The sequence below is a fragment of the Rissa tridactyla genome, chromosome 3 (genome assembly GCF_028500815.1).
Source record: "Rissa tridactyla isolate bRisTri1 chromosome 3, bRisTri1.patW.cur.20221130, whole genome shotgun sequence".
Classification (NCBI taxonomy): domain Eukaryota; kingdom Metazoa; phylum Chordata; class Aves; order Charadriiformes; family Laridae; genus Rissa; species Rissa tridactyla.
Genome location: NC_071468.1, coordinates 19,093,906 through 19,114,455, shown reverse-complemented (window position 1 = coordinate 19,114,455; position 20,550 = coordinate 19,093,906). Strand labels below are relative to the sequence as shown.

The 20,550-nt window shown below is 42.6% G+C and overlaps 1 protein-coding gene across 6 annotated transcripts in view; it reads right to left on the bottom strand.

Annotated features, from left to right (window-relative positions):
• Positions 1-20,550, bottom strand: part of COMMD1 (copper metabolism domain containing 1) — an 83,871-nt gene that overhangs the window by 36,073 nt on the left and 27,248 nt on the right. The window contains exons 3-4 of one of the 6 annotated variants that reach the window (XM_054197409.1): positions 4,000-4,100; positions 3,135-3,324 (exon numbers count right to left, since the gene is read on the bottom strand). The exons of 2 other annotated variants lie outside the window; for them this stretch is intronic. In XM_054197409.1, coding sequence (XP_054053384.1) covers positions 3,234-3,324; positions 4,000-4,100 — 192 coding nt within the window. In that variant the 3' untranslated portion in view covers positions 3,135-3,233. Of the gene's footprint in view, positions 1-3,134; positions 3,325-3,999; positions 4,101-7,267; positions 9,486-14,260; positions 20,250-20,550 lie in introns of those variants that run through there. 3 more of the 6 variants (XR_008465804.1, XM_054197411.1, XM_054197413.1) reach the window with 3 other exon arrangements.

The window sequence follows — 20,550 nt, the reverse complement described above, 5'->3', positions numbered from 1 at the left end:
CTCAGCTTATTTTGATCGTTGAAAACAAAATATGCTTCAGGTCAGGAAGAATCAGTAATTACAGCACCGCTGGCTCAGAGAGAGGATGAGCACTTCAGAATCGTGACCATCACCGCCAGCTTGTGAGCAGCACCACTTGGAGCAAGTTTCTAGCAGAGCCTCCTCGAGTTCCACATGGCAGCCAAACAGAGGTCCTCCCCACCTCCAGAAAACTCTCAAGAAATCCAAAACACCTCCCCCTCTCCAGCCCTGAAATCCTTGTACAAGCAGTGGATCCTCCTGTGCCAGCGCTGGCTATCACTGGAGTCTTCTGTGAGCGGATTCTGTCCACTAGCCTGGCCGAAAATTAACCCAGTAAAGCAAGCAAATTGCTTTCTGGGAGAGGAACGGAGCAGAGGAGGGGAGAGGGGACTAAAGCCTCTCTTTTAGCAATGGCAGTTTGTTAGACCCACTCCAGCATGATGCATAACTTCAATCTTAATTCATGCAGCAAATTTTTCCAAGATAATATTGCTAAATCAGGGTATTAACCACTCTCCTACCCCATAACGAGTAGGATACTGTTGTAACTACAGCATGATTCTGGGATCACAGGAGGCTTTGCCATACAGGGAAGGAAAACTGTAACCCCCTCTGCTGTCACCAGCACTGTCTAAGCACAATTCGGAGCTGGTTTTGCTCTCACGTCTGCAGCCACAGCCTTACAGTCTGTACACAATGCATTTTCCCACGATATAAAAAATTCTGTTTCGGGTTTCAGAACAAGACCATTAAGAATTGCTTCCCGAACAAATTAAAAGCCAGGGAAGTTTGAACAATATTGCTCTGTTTTGCATTCCTATTTTCAAAGTAAACTACAAGAGTTCCTTAGCAGTGTTCATTTGAAACACATTCCTAGAAGTAGGGATCCATTTGTACTTCAATGAGCAGCGCAGATGAGCATAGAAACGCAGGCAGATTCCCATATCAGAAGCTGCTCTCCTGAAGCTAAAGCAGTACAAAGTAATAAGGCACTGATAAGCACTAAGCAAAAAATTAAAAATTACTTTCTTCTAAGGTAAATAGCATTGACATTGCAGTGGGAATTAGATATGCCTGTTGTTTAACCATCTTGGAATCAAAGCAATAAAAAAACCTTTATAAAAATTATTTGACAAGTACATGCAGGCAGTGCGACAGCATTTAAGATCACCATGGTACCTGACTGCAACGCTGCCGCAATGACAGCGACAGCAATCCAAAAATCTGGAGGTGTTCAAGTGAGACAAGCTCTGAGGCTCCCTTTTAGGTTCTGACTTCCTGGGGTGGAAAAAGAAAGGGGAGGCAAGTGCACAAAGAAAAGATATTCTTGGTATTACTTACTGCAAAAGAAGAAGCCTTGCAACATGGGGTGTGGGGGGAAAGATAGTTATTTCCTTTAACACTCAGAAAACCTGGTGCTGATGATTGTATTGAGAATCCCTGGGGATGAAACAACTCCAGGGTGATGCAGCACACGCTGATAAGCAATTCGGTACTTTAAAACGAGTATGTACTCCCTCCCCTTAAAACACTCCCTTAATCCAGGAACTGTTAGAAATGAAGTGCTAGAAATGAAGAACTAAAATCTTTGGGGATATACAAATATAGTACACAACAGCATCCTTGTACTGTTGGGACTGGGACTCATCCTAAACCTGATATATGGGACGACCCATCTCTCTTCCACATACAGAAAGAAGTGAATAACTCCTTTTGCCCTGCACTCCTGGGAGAAGGGAGACAAACAAAAAGAGCTGTGGACAGGGCAGAGCTGCTATGGAAAATACTTAATGCAAACAGCAATTTTGATAACAACTAGCGAATGATAAGCTCTGCATTCCCCCCATGTCCATCCCTAACATGGGAACAACTGTCTGTATCCCACTCCTGTGCTGGCACGCAGAAGAATCATTACCCATGTGTGACATTTTAAATAGGATAGAAATAAAAAATAAATCAAGGGTAACATCGATAGCATTGGTACTAACATAAGTAAAGTAGACCTCTGCATTTACTTCCAGGGACTACTGGATTTCTATTGAAATAACCAGATTTCTAGCCTTGCAGAAACCTCAGAAGAACAATCCCTGCGCATTTGCTCCGGCACACCTACATACAGCAAGTTGGCAAGGATGCAGCCCTGTGATTTTGAACACAAGTTTCCAAAAAAGACAAAAGTCCACAGGCACGTATGTTTGTGAGGGGGTGAGTGAGAAGAGTCCCCGACACATTGCAATGACTCAGATCGGAATGAAAATTTCAGAGGTAAGAAGGAAGAGGAGACAAAGTGAAAAGCGGGAAAAGCCAGAATAGCTTGTTATACCCAGATGTTTATGCAAATGGCAGGCTGCATATGAAACCAAATATATTCAAAATTTATCAGGGGCATGGAGGTATGCCATCAGCTTTGTAAAGCATGGCTTTTTCTGCCCATGGGCACAGCACAACACTTACTGTGCATGAAGGCAACTACTCTGGTGATGCAATACACTCATAATTGTAAAACACATTTTTTCTGTTTAGGTTCTTACGCTATGACTTTAATACCCTAAAATACCCTGGAAAGACATGAAAAAGTCCTCCTGATATCCACAAATATAGATTGTACATGTAAAGCACTTTGCTTTGGTCCAAAAAAAGTCAAATCTTTTCCCCAACATCTGACTCGTCGTTTTCCACCTGGTTTGTCTCTAATTAGTACCAGCCAAGTGTAAAGTCTAAACACAAGCCTGAGAGATAAAGAGGTGTTTGTACAGAGGACAGAGAAACTACGGACAAAATGCATTTTCATAATTTCAAGGGTAAGAGATACGAACATGTCTGTTTTCAGCATAAGAAGTCGCATTTGGTGACCCAACACTTGCCTCCGTCAAAAATATCATTGAGTGTCAACGGGATGCTGGGCTTTGCATTAACAATGCTTGTAGTGTGAAGTATGTTTACCACCGGGGAAAGGAAAAGAAAAAAATAAAATATCTATTTCTGTATGCAACATACACAGCTTGTGTCTAAATAAATGGACCCATTTGTTCATATATGTCAATCTTCAGTTCTCAGAATTTATTTTCAAGTAAGTCCAACTCAAAAGTAAACATCTGAAGAGGAAGACTTTTGTGCAGGCTACAAATAGTTGACAGATGAAGTAAGGGGGGGAGGGGGGAAGAGACGATGACCCTTTGGTTTGCTGATATTTAACAAGACATCTGAAGACTTCATCCAACGCATGCACAATCGATTCTCTCGGTACATCCATTAAACCCCTTGATGGCATCCTGTTTGAAGCTGAGATTGCCACATGATCCACTAGTCCAAAGGGGAAAAAACATCAGAAAGAAGAGCCAGTATCCTCACGCGCCTTAGAGCCACATGTCGGAGCATTAGCGTGCAGTATCACTTCTACAGTCTGACGTACAATTTTAATTGAGAGAGGTTTGCATCCATACCTTCATGGCAACTGCAGCTCACTTAAAATGCAAATATGCTTACTTTTAAGCTGCCCTCTGCTCAATCCCAGCACTATTGCTAATCAAGTCTCCAGGATAATAAGCCCGAATTGTGTTCACGTGTATCTCAACTAGCAAAGCTGATTCTCAGCATAATCATCATCATGAACAAAATTATATAGCTCAGCCTCATAAACTTACCACATAAAACTCATTATTTAGAATACATTAGAACATGCAGGTGCCAAGTAATCCCTGTATGCTCCGTCCTTGTTTTTAAAGCTCAACTTTGATATCGCAGTTCACTAAACCCACAGAAGAACTACAAACAAATTTCACGTGCACTTTCAAATGAAGGTTTTGTACGTTGCTTTAAAAAAAACAACAAACCACATACAACCCCAAGAACACAACTTAATCTATTCACAGCTTCCTAGAAAAATAAGTTTTGCCACAGAGCAATAAGTATATGCTGTTTCCATAACACAGCACTGGTCTTAGTACAGTAACATAGAGAGACAGCACGTGGAGACACCTTGCAAACCTGGACCTTCCCCAGGAGAGCCTCTGTGCTTTTACATGGTCACGGGCAGCTTTGACCTTGGACGGTTCACGGCCCTCTGCTGTGCTGCACAACTGCGATAAAGAAAAAAAACTGGGTAGCTCTGCTGAAACCAAACAAAGAACCGAGTCTGAGAGCAAGGAGGAAGCCAAGGGGATGAAAAGAGGGAGGGAAGAGGCAGAGCAGCACCCTGAGGATGCGGGGGCAGAAGGGAAAAGCAGAGAAGCAGAAGAAACGAAAGCAGAACCAGCAAGGGAGAAAGGGGAAGACTCAAACACAGTGAGGAGTACGCTGCCGCTGCCAAGAGGTGACCTGCATCTCAGGACCTGCTGGAGTCCGAGCCCTCCCCAGGACTCTGGCTTCACAGGGCAACTCTGCCAGAGCCTCCCACTTCCAAATGACCCTCTCAAGCAGGGTATTTAGCAGCTAACCCTGGAAATAGTCCCCTGTTTACCAGCAAACCCATCATAACTGATGCCCGGGCAACCTTCAAGCAATGGCCTATAATTTAGAAAAGCAGCAGAGTATCCTAAAAGCAAATCCTGCACGTTGACATGCCACACATCAAATGATCTTCTACAGATGTTCCAAAGAAAATGACCATTCTCCCCTATCAAAGATGACAGACACTTCCTTGGACAAACACAGCCCAACGCTGGTTGTTTTATAACGTGCTTCCTGCCTGGCTTTCCAGCCTTGCAAAATACACGCTTCCGCCAAGAGAAAAAAAAGACAGCCCCTGCCCAGGGTGTACTGCAGTGGCAGCTGGGCAGGCTCGCTCTGGTTTCCAACAGCACAGGTGCATTACACCTATCCTGCTACACCAGTATAATTTAGATTTTTCTGCATGATTGCCTACTCCCTTAGACAAGCCTGCGATTCACCTCATTGACTAGTGAGCGTACAATATAATCCTATGATTACATTTCACTATATATAAAATGCTATTGCTTCACACTTCAAAATTTGGAGAAAGGAAGATGTCAAGAAAAGGATGAGGCTGGATAACACATACACTCACAGGGAGCACAAGTCTCTGGGCAAACCACTTCAGATAAAAGGCAGCAATTGACTTAGGTTCTAACAATCGGGAAAGAAAAAAGCAGCACTAAAAGCCATTTCCAAGGTTTCAGATAGGGAGGTATTCGTATTCTGCTCCAATATACCTCCATCTCAGATTTTCTTTGGCTGGAAGAATCTCACAAGTATTTTCTCCAGGGGCTTATGAATATCATGAGTGTTCTGCCTTTATTTGCATGCAGCCATTAAGTAAACTTATTTGCCCACAGGTAAATGTTCTTGTGTGCATACAGGAGGTTCAAGCTAGGATTTTCTGCACGCATAATCTTAAGAAACTCTTTCGAACCCCGTTCTTAAAAACTGTGTTAAAGAACACAAGCACTACAAGGTAAAATTACCAAAATACAGAAAATGTCAGAATCACAGTTGCCAGGCAACCTTAAATAACCTTCCGCCCTCTTGAATATGCGCTGTAACACAGGCTGCTACGCCAAGATCCAAGACCATTTATTTTCCAGCGGAACTCTGTGGCAGGGAGTGTCCAGGCAAAGAATCGGGGCTGTGGAGCAAAGCAGGCTGTGGTCTGTGGGCTGCCCAGGCTCACTCGTTTTGCAGAAGCTGGAAGCTGCGGAGTGAAGCAGATGGGGAACTGCAGGAAGAGAAAGAAGAATCTTACGGTTAAAGCAGCTGAAGGATACCCTGGAGAACTGGGCTGTGCTGAATGATAACCTGGAGAACTTTCGCTGTGACTCAAACACAGCGAAAGAAAGTGGATTTACATTAGATATTAGGAAGAAATTGTTTACTGTGAGGGTGGTGAAACACTGGCCCAGGTTGCCCAGAGAAGCTGTGGCTGCCCCATCCCTGGAGGTGTTCAAGGCCAGGCTGGATGGGGCTTTGAGCAACCTGGTCTGGTGGGAGGTGTCCCTGCCTATGGCAGGGGGGTGGAACTAGATGATCTTCAAGGTCCCTTCCAACTCTGACGATCCTGTGATTCTATGATTCTGTGATTTACAGGAAAGCCTGTGTAATGGCAGGCAAGTCACACCAACAGCGTTTTTCCAGGTGGTCACTCCCTGTGTGTTGCCTGTTTTCTCTGGGCTCAGTCTGAGGCACCTGGTTTGCAGAAGGACCGATCTCCGTCACAGCCATGGGTGCGCAATCAGAAATGTACGTTGGCCATACCAAGGCTCAGCATTCTGGGAACACAGGCTGAGGGTTTTTCAAAGTGGGCACCAGAATTAGTGGAAATCCTTGTGTTTATGTTCTCTGCCCTCAGATTGTATCCTCAAAATGGGAATTATAATACCATCATAACTGATTATAACTATTTATGAGATTTTTATGGCAGTAAGAGGGTTTGCACAGGAGCCTCCAAAATAATAAATACTATTAAAATAAACCACAAAGAAATTAATAATTTCGTATTCAATGCACACTGAAAACGACTGCTGAATAAATAAAGGAGAGAATGAATGAAGAAGACAAATTACTTAGCAGCACCCTTTCAACAAGCCCCTTATTATTCTGGGCAGTGAATGAAACAGACTGTGTGGGAGAGAAAACAAACACACAACCGGAGCCAAGCAAAGGGCATAAAAGAAAGGAGGGTGCAGAGGAGCTGTGCTCAAGCAGGGAACAGTGCCAAACGGGGAAGGCAGTGAGACGGCAAAGGGAGAGCCCTGGTGACAACTCCCTGCCCAAAGGAGAAAGCCCTGTCCTCTAAGCGGAGGGAGGGTTGTTGGACACTGCTGTCACTTCTTCAGATGGGAGGTGATGAGCCAGGCTGACCCAGAGCACGGCAAGCATTGGAAGTCATGTTCAAGTTCCTGGCCGACAGCAAATTTCTCACACCCCATTTGCACATAAAAGTGCTTGCAATACTCAGCCCTCTGGCCCGGTGCTCTGCTTGCTGCCCCGAGAGAAAGGTGCGAGTTGAAATCTCTCCTGGGAACCAGAAGCGCTTGTGGAGAGCTCTACACGTTGTCATGCAAACAGGAGGTTGCAAGGAATGCACAGGAAGGGGGAGAAGGAACGAGGTTGTGTCGCGGGCTTGGAGCACAGCATCACACCTCCGATGCCTTCCAAAAATCCTCTTCCAAAAAGCAATGACTGAGAAAAGCAATGCCCAAAGCTCTTTGAAATAAAGTACTGCCTGTGCAGAGCAGAAGTTGCTGGTTTAGAATAAAATACAAGGATTTGCTAAACGCAGTTTTCTCACCGGGTAGATTCTGCACGAGGATCGTGGCAAGCCAATACACCCCAGAAAACCCCAAGGCCACCGTGACGTGGCAGCGCCATCCAACCCCACAGGTCCCTGAATTTGAGCTCTCCTCCAGCAGCTGTGGGGAACAGTCTCCTTCAGCGGTGAGCGAGCCTTTTTGATCTCCAAGCTCTGTGTCTGCAAAAACAAGCCTCTTTTTTTCTTCACCCCCCTGCCAAGAGAGTCCTTGTAACCTTGGAACCGATCCCTTTGTCCACTGTCTTTCAAACTCTTGCTCTCAGCTGGGGGTATTGTCTTTCTTCTGTTTATTCTGCCCTAGCATCCACTAAGCTGGACTCTGTGTTTGCAGAGGAAAGCGTTATAACCCAAAGCAGCTCGGTCACACAGCATATCCGGACTGTGATGATATTTCAGTGCTCTTGAGTCACTGCCTATCAGTGCCATTAGTTGTCACACATAGCATGTGGCATGTTTAAACCTGTAAGTACTTCTGCTCGGCAAACTTAATGCTCGCTTAATATGACTTTAAAAAAAAAGAAACACACATTTAAAGAGGGGTTCTTTATCTTTTCATTTATATCTTGCATTAATTTTATCCTGGGAGTTTCAATTTAAGGCAAACACAGGTCTCCGTCACCCAGCACCCCCAGTTCTTCAGCCGACAGAGTTTAATGACATTCACTCATCTACTCTTCCCCCAGTATAAGCGGAGAAGCTGCCTTTCTCTTCTGTTTTTGCTTCCTAGAAAATGAAGGCTGAGACAGTTTGCCTCATCTGCCCTGAGCTGAACTAAGTGACAAGGTTTTATCTGTACTGTTCATCTGGGAGGAGTGGTTGTTAAGCCATCATTAATCAGTATGCAGTTCAGACACAGGGTGGGATTTATCTCACCAAACTTCAGGCCCCTAGAGATGAGCTGGTAACACTCGCTTTTCTTCAGAGTCATAGAATCATAGAATCATTTTGGTTGGAAAAGACCTTTAAGATCATGGAGTTCAACTGCTAACCCAACACTGCCAAGTTACCACTAAACCATGTCCCTCAGCACCACATCTACACAAATTTTAAATAACTCCAGGGACTGGTGACTCCACCACCTCCCTGGGCAGCCTGCTCCAATGCTTGACAACCCTTTCAGCGATCAAATTTTTCCTAATATCCAACCTAAACCTCCCCTGGCACAACTTGAGGCCATTTCCTTTTGTCCTACTGCCTGTTACTTGGGAGAAGAGACCAACCCCCACCTGCCTACAGTCTCCTTCAGGTACCTGTAGAGAGCGATAAGGTCTCCCCTCAGCCTCCTTTTCTCCAGGCTGAACACCCCCAGCTCCCTCAGCCACTTCTCACAAGACTTGTGCTGCAGACCCCTCACCAGCTTCGTTGCCCTTCTCTGAGCACACTCCAGTCCCTCAATGTCTGCCCATGGAAACAGATTCTTTGAGTAACTATTCCAAGGCAGACACCTGAACTGGAACAGATTTCCCGCTCCCTCGAATAGCCTGGGGGTTTCTCACGTGCTCCCTGGTGATCTCCAGGTGACGGGCTGGATGCAGAATATGGCTTATTGCTTAAACTCCAATGGTGGTGACCTGAATACCACAGGACAGCAATGACAATGAAAAAAAAAGCATGTTTTACTACACATATAAATTGACTGGATTCAACCAGTATCTTTTCTAATGGAAAGGGTCAGTAAGAAGAGAAACAAGACGGGAAGACACTGTTGCCACTGCCTGCACCTTCAGCGAGAGCGAGCATGTGAACCAACAGTTCTTTTTCACGTCCTCACAGCAGTAGGTATCACAAAAGCCAATTCTGCCAAGTGTCATGTTTGTTCTCACTGTATAATCAAGATATTTGTAGGCAGGAACAGGTTCCAGTCTAATTAAGTTTGATCAGACTTGAGCTTTTTCCCAGACAGCCCCACTTTATAGCCGTCTCTGAGCATCATGGTGATATTTACTGGGAAATGCAAGTGCTCCATTCCCATAAAAGCAGGCAGTTTAAAATTAGCTACAGATAACTCAAAATGACTGCTTAGAGCAGAAACGTAATTTTCTGAAAGGGGTTATTGGTTCTGAACACGATGCACTGCACTCATGATCTGTCATGCCTCATTAGTTCAGACCAAATAAGTCGGGCCAGCGTAACTGGATACATTAGAGACTCTCCTCAATGCCGAGTTCTTTTAAGATGCTGCCTTCCAGGCTCAAGTCTTTAAAAAAAAAAAAAAAAAGCCATTATCAAACTCATTTTCTCAAGTCCTGTGGCATATTTACAGGTTAAATGGAATGATTTTTTTTTAATAGTTCTTAAAGCACAGCTCCACTTCTGAGAGCGATTCAACAGAAATGGAATCAATTGACTTGAAAGTTTATGGCCTGTAAGCATTCAAAAATCCCTTCCAAGGTTTAAAGAAATAGATACTATAGCAGCTTTGCATGTTCAAACAACGTTCAGAAGCTGTCAGAGACTTTATTCTAATTCCAGTAGTAATTTGTGACTATTTAATTTGGTTAGGCTACTGCAAACTAAACATAGGGTGAGCACGTCCCTGAAGTTCAGCCATATTTGAACACAAGGAAACTTTATTCTTTCCATCTTGTATCTCCCTATTTAACTCCACCGCATATGGTTTGGGAACTCAAATTACAGTGCCACAATCTTCACTAGGTCTCGGTGCAATTTATTACAATGAAATCACAAGGAATGTGACGATGCATACAAGGAGGACTAAAATTCAGCAGAGGTCCTTTGGTTGTGCAGGGTCAGGGTAAAAAGCACTAGAAACTTAGTTTTGCCATTAAAACACAAGGCTTTATACTTTCCTTGCGACTTTAGGATTTCTTCTCTTAAAAAGTGTCATCATTTGTCTCATTACTTTTGAAAGTGGGACTATATTTCAAGCATTTATTAGCCAAATTAAGCATATGCAATTTAAATTGTGCTTTCCTTGTCTTATTAACATATTAATGAATATACATCAGCGAGCTGAACTAAAAATATATCAAAGATTTGCATGTGTGATTATCTTTGTGGAGTTTTGCAACTGATAATTTGAACGGAGGGCAGAAAAAACCCCCACTTGTTTCAAGGTCTATGCAAAATTACAGCTGAGAGAGGTTCCTTAATCAAAGGGTTGTTTTGTATCTTTTACAAGCTAAAATGAGAATCTTTTTCTAAATGAAGAGGACTTGCTCTCGGGATTATGTTCAAAGCAGTAATTTCCTCAACTTTTAAAGCAGTAAATAGGACTACAATGTCTTAACCAAAAGCACTGACAATGATCTGCTCCCAACCATCCCCTTTCAGAGGAAAGCAGAGAAGCTTATGCTTCACCACACTGCCTCAGTAGTGTCTTCAAAAAAAGCAAAAAGGGTAAAAAAAAAAAGGAAGAGAGACATGCAAGCAAACAGTGAAAGCTATTTTGACAATGAAATTGTTGACAGCAATCAACTTCTTGTAACCATTGAATGAAAAAATCCCCAGCAAAACCAGTTTATTTGTTAAAGCTGTGACTAACTCAGGGCTCGCTTGCTGTTCAGCTCTACTCCTCACTGTTCTCAGGCTTCCAGCATCACTCCAGGCAACTCAGCCAACCCTGTGGTTCAGCTTGCTATATTTCCCACCTAACATTGGACAAGTAGTAAGTATTTTGTTGTGGTTTAACCCCAGCCGGCAACTAGGACCACACAGCTGCTCGCTCATTGCCCCAAGTTCGGATGAGAATAAAAGTGAGAAAAAACTCGTGGGTTGATACAGACAGTTTAATAGGTAGAGTAAAAGCTGCGCACACAAGTAAAGCAAAACAAGGAATTCATTCACTACTTCCCATCAGTAGGGAGATGTTCAGCCATCTCCAGAAAAGCAGGGCTCCATCATGTTTAACGGTTACTTGGGAAGACAAACGCCATCATTCCAAACGTCCCTCCTTCCTTCTTCTTCTCCTAGCTTTATATACTGAGCATGAGGCCATATGGCATGGAGTAACCCTTTGGCAAGCTGGGGTCAGCTGTCCCGGCTGTGTCCCCTCCCAATTTCTTGTACCCTCCAGCCTACTCGCTAGCAGGGGGGTGTGAGGAGCAGAAAAGGCCTTGAGAGCTCAGCAACAACCAAACCCACCAGTGCGCTATCAAAAGGACTTCTTATCCCAAATCCAAAGCATAGCTCTACACCAGTTGCTAATAAAAAATTTAACTCTATCCCAACTGAAACTGTGACATACGTCAACCAAGTTTCTTATTAATGACCGTCATGAATGTGTGTAGCTGAGAAATATTCTAGAAACAAAGAACAGTAACGCTGCTAAAATACCAAGATTCCTCTGTTCTTGCAATCTTAGCAGGTTCCCACCTCCAGACACCCTTTTAGATCATTTCCAAATCAGACACCTTTTCCACACATGGTCTACAATACCGAACTTGTCCAACAGCCATGCCTCTCATTTTCTATTCCTCCTCCATTCTTTGAAGAAAAGCTGGCACTTCGGAGAGATTATCCTTAATGCTCAAGGAAAGCTGCTTTACTTCTCATGTTCAAGAGACCACTAGCTGGGATTCAAAATGGGTGATCCTTTGAACACCGATGTTTAAAAGAGCATTTTTTAATGGCATGGCAGAGTTCTCGATTTCTTTTGCTCTATTCTGCCCTCACCCTGCCCCTTCAACAAATTGACCCAGACTAAAAAAAATTTGGGAAAAAATAAAAAGAGTGGTGAGGGAACAAAAAAAATTTAATTCGGACTCAATCAGCCAATTTCAACTTTCAGCTCTGTCAATGCATAACTACCGGGGTAACGCAACAGTGAGAACAAGTAGCAAAGCTCAGGAATTAAGACCACGTTGCTGCAGTTCTATTTTCTGCCTTCCTTTCAGTCAATGTTTTTAACATGGTGAAGCAGAGGCCAGTATACTAAGGCGCGCCTGTAAGAGAAATCCATTTAACATGGAGGTAAGTGAACCTGCCAAGGCAGATGAAATGTTTGAGCTTCCTCTGTGCAAACTCCCACCAGTCATCTGCTGACAACCTGACCTACACAACATGGAAGTTGGTATCTGCAAAAAGAGCCTTGCTTCCTACAGTCTGAATTCACTCCCTTGGGAAGGGGCATGAGCATCTCACAGAATTTTCTTTGCTGGCATCGAGAAGTCCCTGGCAGCAACAGCATCTGCAGCAGGAATGAGAGTTTGCTTTTATACAGACACGGCGCTAGTATTCCAAGCATTTCACGTGTTGATTAACTACATTTCTGTTCAGGGAGCTCGTAATACCTCAGCGTTAACAGTCGGTTATCGATTGCCAAGGATAGTTTTGTACATCAGAAAATTCCAGCAGCTACTAGTGAAATCCCTCAGTTAGAGATTTTGTAAATAGAATGATAAGAAGAAAACGAAGGGAAAAAACTGATGCTTATCTCCTTTTCATTTTTAACTAGGGCAAGACATATAAGTAGAAGCACTAGAAGGACAGAAAGCCACAGCTTGCGAGAAATTAGAAGAGAAATATCTCCTCAATAAAAAAATTATACTGGGAACTGCCCATGAATTGCATTCTCCTGTTGCCCATGCCTTCTGCTGCCTAATGTATTAATAGAACTGCTCACCACGTGGGAATTCAATTCGTGAAGAAAGGTGAAAAAAACAAAGCTGCTGGCAGATAACATACAAGCTGCTCAAAAGAAATGACACAGGTTTGCTCTTCCCTCAAAAAACTAATACGTGCAGAGAAACATGGAAAGTTTAATGGCACAGTCTGCAGTGATTTTACTTTGCCACTGCAGACTGTGTTGGGGTTTTTTTGTTTGATCAATTCTTGCACAGCCAAAGTTGGAGTCCAGGTTTTATAATGAGTATGTATATGTATTTAAGACAGAATAAAGAGAATCCAAATGATTAAGCAGCGAAGAAGGGTGCAAGTTACAAGTGTTTCTCCCCAATTACATGCCAGCTTTCCAATTTTGTATCTTCTGATACCTTCTCCTGAGCAGCTTTTCCTAATTAAAATAAATTAATTAAGAACCTGTTCTTATTTACATCCCTGAATGATAATATTCGGGGATCTCAAGAGAGACCATGACAAACCTGGAAGGATGTCCAAAGCGCTTTTCAGTGGCACTGTGGCATGTTGTCAAGAGTGGGAAGGCTGGCCAACTGGCAAAACAACAATTTTAAATGTACTTGGCCAGGCTAGGCCTGTAAAAACAAGATGCTTTGTCAGCCAATGCAGTGGGCACTTATGTTCATAACAACTCCTTTTTTTTCCCTGAGTCTTCTAAGAACAAATTACTTGCTAATGTTGATGCCCAAGTCCTCTGAAGAATGCAGATGGCCAGCAACACCAGAGCTAAGATGCAAAGAGGCCAGTTGCTTTGGTTTGCTGTATACAGACTCTCCAGCAAAGAAATTCCACTTTTAATATCTTTTTTTTTCTTTTTTTGAGAATCAAGTAAAAGTTTTTACTTTTGTTCAAAAGAAGCTAGTGGAGATTACAATTTTTGGTCCTTCAACCGTGTTCCCCTTCCTTGAAGGCCTCCTGGGGTAAATATATTTCATAAAATGTATTTATTCTGGGATACGCCCCAAGACAAATTATTTCACAAAACAGAACACATTCACTTTCACACCCAAACTACATGCTGCTGGTTTTACAAAATGTGGGCAGCATCAAAAGAAATCACTAACTCATATATTTACCCCTAGGAGGCCTGACACCAGCAAATGCTCTCTCTGGGTCCTCAACAACTGGCAATATGGCAGCCAATAGACTCCAGCTTTGCATTGCAAAGTTGCTTGTTAGTAAGGCAGGAATCGATCGCATTGGCCAGGCACTGTCCCCTCTGCCTCCTGCCCCAGGCCTGGTACATGTACAATGAGAAACGGCAGCATTTTTTAATCTACCTTTTTCATTTCGGTTTTATCTCACCTTCTGCAAATCTCCAGAGACCTTCCATTTCACAGGTCAAAGCTCCATCTTTCCAAGCCTTACAACTACGTTTTGCCTCAATTAAAGCCCGGTTTTGCTGCAGCAAAGTTAAATCTCTAGCTGGTTGGTAGATGTGGGAAATGCAGAGCGGCTCGTCTACCCTCTGACAGTGACCCAGGGCAGGCGGCGTGCTCTGAGGAAGGCAGAAGCTCTGACAAGGCTCGTTTAAGAGCAGGGTCACGCAGCCCAATGGTACCTGTCTGCATGTGGCATTTTTGTGCAAATGCAATGCTTTAACTTGCATAGTTGCAATCCATCTCTACACGGCTCCATGTCCGTGGTGGCCGGGGATTGCACGGACAGTGGAGTTGTCGGTGATTATTTACATTACAGAAGTAGTGCAAATGTCACGCTGAAACTGCTCTGCCAACCTGCCTTACACCAAGCAATTCCTTTGGTGATGGGGTGTATGCAATTTAGGGTCTCCGAAATTACCTAGTTAATCCAAAGCAATGAAGAAGTGCAAGAAACTCAGAACCATCCTCTAAGCTCATTAGTGACACACGAACTTTCTTATTAGAGAACAGAGCCAGAACCGTGGAGGTCTTGAAGCTCATCAGCCCTCTCTACAACTACCTGAAAGGAGGGTGTAGCCAGGTGGGGGTCGGTCTCTTCTCCCCAGTAGCAAGTGACAGGACAAGAGGAAACAGCCTGAAGTTGCACCAGGGGAGGTTTAGATGGGTATTAGGAAAAATTTCTTCACTGAAAGGGTTATCAAGCATTGGAACAGGCTGCCCAGGGAAGCGGTTGAGTCACCATCCCTGGAGGTATTTAAAAGACGTGTAGATGTGGTGCTGACATGAGTTACAGGACATGAGTTAGTGGGAACTTGGCAGTGTTAGGTTAACGGTTGAACTTGATGATCTTAAAGGTCCCTTACAACTTAGATGATTCTAACTTTGCTCTGCAATGTGTTCTCTTTAAACACCGACAGCTTTTTTCTTGTCCCTCCCAACACAACATGCAGTGTCACAGCTCCCAAACAACCTCTCTCCCTCTGCTGAGACCCAACTCTTGATTTCCTGACCCAGAAGTCCAAGCATTCAGACTGAACTGAAGCACAAAGTACAAAAGCAACAGAAACACGTTCCTGGCTCAATCTTCCACGTGAGGTTCGGTGCATAGAGAAGGAACTGAAACGTATACAGCAACTGGATTCAACAAGGAGCATGAAACCATCCGTTTTACCTGAAAGCCTGCAGGCTAAATGCTCGGGTCTGTTGTGGTGGAGAGTCTGACCATACATCTGATCGCAGTGACTTTATCCAGCTTGAGTCTTGAAGATCTCAAAGGCCTCAACACTGCAAACTGTCAGGGTAACCTACCCCAGCACTGCAGGAATAACTAAGAAAAGGTTGCAAAGTTATAGAAATGCTTTCAGCAGGGCTGCTAAGATGAGGATTGAGGACTGATTAGCCAAGGGTAGGTGCCAAAAGTGTACCAATCACCTCCAGGGGAAAGGGAGCTGGTAGAAAACTGGGATGAGGACTTCCAGAAAAGCCACAATCAGATAGGATAACACAGGGATGATCAGAACAAGAATAAGAAAGAACAGGCCCTTCTGACTCATAAATGAGTAGTGTCAATTCCAGAAAAAGGTGTAACCGAGTGATGAAATGCATTTGCTGGAAACAATTTTCAACAGACAGTTCTGTTGAGCCCAGCTGCCCCGGTCCCAGCCTCATTGTAGTCTATATCCCAAGGCTGCAAGAGATGGCTCTGGAGGGTGTTTCATCAAAGCTACGTGACATTTCATCGCTGCACGAGAACACCAGATTGATGTTAGAGTGCAAAATACTTGTTGATCACATGAGATATGTAACAGATGGCACATCCTCTGTCATAATGTCCAAAACCTCAATATATTTTGTGAGAAGGTAAAAAATTTCAATAGCCTAGGACTGAATCTGAATTAGGCAGATGAAAGGCAGTAAATATGCATCGTTAAGAAAACGTCTATCTATATACAGCTCACTTTCAATTAATCCATAATTCTCCCCATAATACCCTGAGCTCGGCTACAATAAAAGATATTTATGTCTCACTGAAATTATTCTATTTAACTAGTTCAGTAAATCCAGTACCAGAGTAATAACAGTTGACAAGGAATACGTGTGTGCACATATGCATGTCTGCTGGTATGTGTATATACACGGCACAAATAAACAAGGATGGAGACTGTTAGTACCACTAACTGTAGAACATCCTTGCTTCGTATAGGATAAACAGACAGGGTACACATCAAAATATAGTCAAATATATGTAGTGAAAAAATTACAACTCAAGTTAGACAGTTAACTAATATCTCAATTTAATGCTCCTATCTCTGTGCCATATTACACTTAAAAAACCCAATGGCCACAAATAACAAAGTTCTCCTCTCGTTCCGCAAATTTCACTTTGCTTTCAGGAGAAGGTGACAAAAATTGAACCGTCAAAGCAAAAGACTATTGCGAGTACCACGCAGAGCATTAAGGAAATAACTGAGTTAAGTCAGTCAACTGCGTTCCAGTTTTCTCTGTGCCGAGTGACCTGTTGCCCTCTCTGGTTTTTATTTGCTTTTGCACTGTACGGCCTTATGTAACTGTTCCCTCCAGCCCATAAATTTCCAAGGTGAACAAAGCTCAAGTGATTACATTCAGCTTGGCCACAAAGGTGATTTTTTTCCACTAACTTCTACTTACTGGGTTTTATCTTTTTAATCACATAAAAGTATTAAGCCTGTGGCGGTTAAGTTGATCGATTCGCCTTCTAAATGCCCGCGCTTTCCCATTTTTGACCGGAACAATATTTCTGATAGTGTTAATAACTACAAAGATTAAAACGGATTAAGGCTGGAAACGAAAAACGGTTTGGTGGTTGTTTTTCCTTCCCCTTCACAGGCCAGGCTGCCCTTATTTTGGTTCGGGTAGCTAAAACTGCTTTTCATCTCCCCAGGCATCACTTTGCCCATACTGATATCCCACAAAAGGCGGTCTGTCTTTTCAGACTAGATCCTACATAAAAAGGACTGGAAGTCCATTATCTGAAGTCATTTTCAGGAATAGCTCTGAAGCAGCCTGACCTGGCGTCACACGGAGGCAAAAGCAAGCGCAGCCATAATCCTCCCTGCCTATAGCATGAGTTTACTCATGACGTTTTTTCATCTGACCTTTCCTCAGCGGTGAAAGCTATTGCTGGAGATAACCACAGCCCAGGGAAACCGAGAGGCCCATGCTTACAAAAATGTGCAAAACACCAACAGATCCTCAGCGGCATTCAGTCTGTAATCCTAGCAAGGTAATGAGATTTATAGAAGCTAAATCCTAAGATTTTTTATTACACTCTGAAAGCACGTTCATTTTTAATATTTGTCAACGTGTGTGAATTCAGCTTACCATTTGTTTATAGCATGGGTGATAGAAATTTCAACCCAAATTTACACAGAATATACATAATTAACAAGTCAGAAAACATTTTGATCCCCTAGAAGTTTACTTTGAGACCTACTTCACTCCTTCCCAGAACATTACAAGAATTAAATCTTCATAGTCATACAAACGAGGAGTTGATGAAATTTAAAGTTCAAGACCTTTAAAATCCTGGTGGCATTTTACCTCCTACATATAGGACATGACAATTGTCTATGGTCATTATGAATTCTTTCTGCACCTGACTTATCAGAATAATTAGCTGAATTATTACTATTTTCTCTGAATTACCAGGGTCAGGACCCAGCCATTAGCAGAGAGCAGGTGTGATATACCTAAGGCAAACTGTGAGCAGACACTTCTTACTTTTCCAATATCAGGTAAATTCTTGGACTGGCAAAGGATCACTTCATCTAGTGAGTCTGTTAAACAGAAAGTATTTATCTCACCGGTGAGAGTTCAAAGTGACAATCAAAATATAGTCAGAACTAGCAAACAGTAGATTTACCAAAAGTCTATTACTAATGCTTGCCCATCCCTTAAAGAAAGATGTTTGTTTTATATGAAGATATATATCCCTGGTGATTTCAGACTTCAGAAAAACTATATGGAATGAGAAGCTGCCCTTTGTCCTTAAATTTGAAAGAAGTGATCCTAATTTCTTAACTTATACTGTGGCTTCTAGTATTTGCTATATAATAGTAGTATTTACCTACTCTACAATATTAACTAAATTTTATGACACCTCTGTCAGGTAGATGTTTCAAAAAAGAAAAGAGAAGAGATATACAATGTTTTGGGAAAAAAAAACAACAACTCTAATCCATAATCCTGATGCAATTTCCTTAGGTCTTTCTGGGAAGAATTCTGTAGTGGAATCCCAGACTTCGTGTTAAATTAGGGCAGAAGATACTCTCTGCTCATAAAACATGCTTAACATCCCACAAAACTCCAATAAAAGTGCTATTACATGGACTACCAGTATCTGAAACACTGAGAAGAAATGCATGTGAACTTTTTTACCAAGTGGGTATTTTCAAGCATAAAAGCCAAGAGCAAATACTCAGGCTAATGTCTAACATTTGATCAGTCTCAGATATTAAACTGCAAAATATACAATGCTGCAAGAAAGTAACACTTACTGGCAAAGCAGCCCAGAACGCTAGTGGGAAGAACACAACCCCAAGGGAGGGCACATGTCATAAGGAAAATAACACGACAAAGTCCATTAAACAAGCTTAAATATATCTTAATGCCAAGCCACAGTGCAAAATCAATGCATTTATTTTCTATTAATGACAAGGTCAGATATAAATCCGTGACTGCAACCTGCAGGTAAGCTAACAGCAGCGACAGTTCGCTATATGGAGCGGCATGGATGCAGCGGGGCAGGAAGGGCACGAGAAGGGCAACTCTCCAGCTCGCTCTGCTGTCCCTCCTGGCAGATTCCTGTCCGGTTGAAGTTTCATGCCAAAAGAGCTTTACAGCGATGCTCAGAGAGGGAGAACAAGATTAAAAAGGACATAAAGAAGGGGGCAGAGGGCTCTAGATGTTTTAAGAGAAAGCTAGCAAGGTATGGAGATATAGGAGGATAAAACCATTGTGTGAAATAAAAGATGGGCTGTTCAAAAGGAAAGAATGGACTAGCAGTGATGAGCACTGAATATCACGAACAGATGAAGACAAACGCAGGTTAAAGTGCAACTGCTTTAGGATTTTATTTTTAGTCGTATTGTTAAAGAAAATGGGCTTTCAAAGCAGAGTGGAGTCATGGCTAGCACGTTCTTCTGCCTTTACCCAGGATGTATAAAGACTATATCACCAGCATAAAGGAAACTTTAAATGTCACTGTAAAATCTTTACTGAAGAAGAAGAGTTCAAACTGCGCATTACAGATCCTGAAACAAACTTTCCAAAGTTTGGAGCTCCAGTATTTCCGAATATTTCTCATTAGAAGTGTTTTTAAGAACACTTAGAGGAAAGGGTTAATTTTTTTCTGTTATCAGTAATGCCAAGGATAGTAAGAATGCATGCAAGTTGTAATAGATTCTCAAACCCAGAAACATCTCTCTTCCATCAGAAAACATTCATGACATCTGAAATAATTCATGCAAACTCAGTCTACTGGCATTTATGAACCAGTCACTTCAAATTCCCCATTTCTAGCCATATTAGGTCTTACACATACAGTCTTTCCTTCCTGAAAGAACTGACTGGTTAAATTCAGAGATGGCAAGCAGAAAGCAACGTTAGTTATTGAAGCAGAAAGAGCAGACACTCCACCAAACTGCCTGGCCTTCTGCTGGTCACAGATCTAAATCTAGTCCAGAGACCCAGAGAAGAATCAGAGCAACTTTAAATTCTGGAAAGGTACATTTTCTACAGAGCACTTCTTTGCTTATGTTGAAACATATGAAATATTAATGTCAATTCATTACACATCAATGCACTTGTATACTCCCCTGTTATCAAGTGTCCAAATGAAAACAGTCTGTTCTGAATAATTTACTCCTGAATCATCGGCCAGCTTTCTTCTACAAATGCAGGAGATCTTCTGTATTCGCCAAATCACATCTATGACTGACAACCTTTTAGAAAAGATGTTCTCTCTGTTAAGTTTCAGAAAGGTACCAGCGTAAGCGTATTTGATGTGCCACAAATCTTGGTATCCAGAACAGATATAAATGTGCTAACAATAAAGTAAAAATACATATAAATGCTATAAAACATGATGGGTTTAAGTTTGGGGGCTGTATCCAGCCTGCAAGAACTCGTTCAACCTCCAATAGCAAAGTCTCTGCCACCACCTTTCCAGGAGGTCCCCAAACACCTGTGGGGGCTGGAGGAACTGTTCTGGCAACCCATTTGATGCTGTTTTGGTCCTGGGAT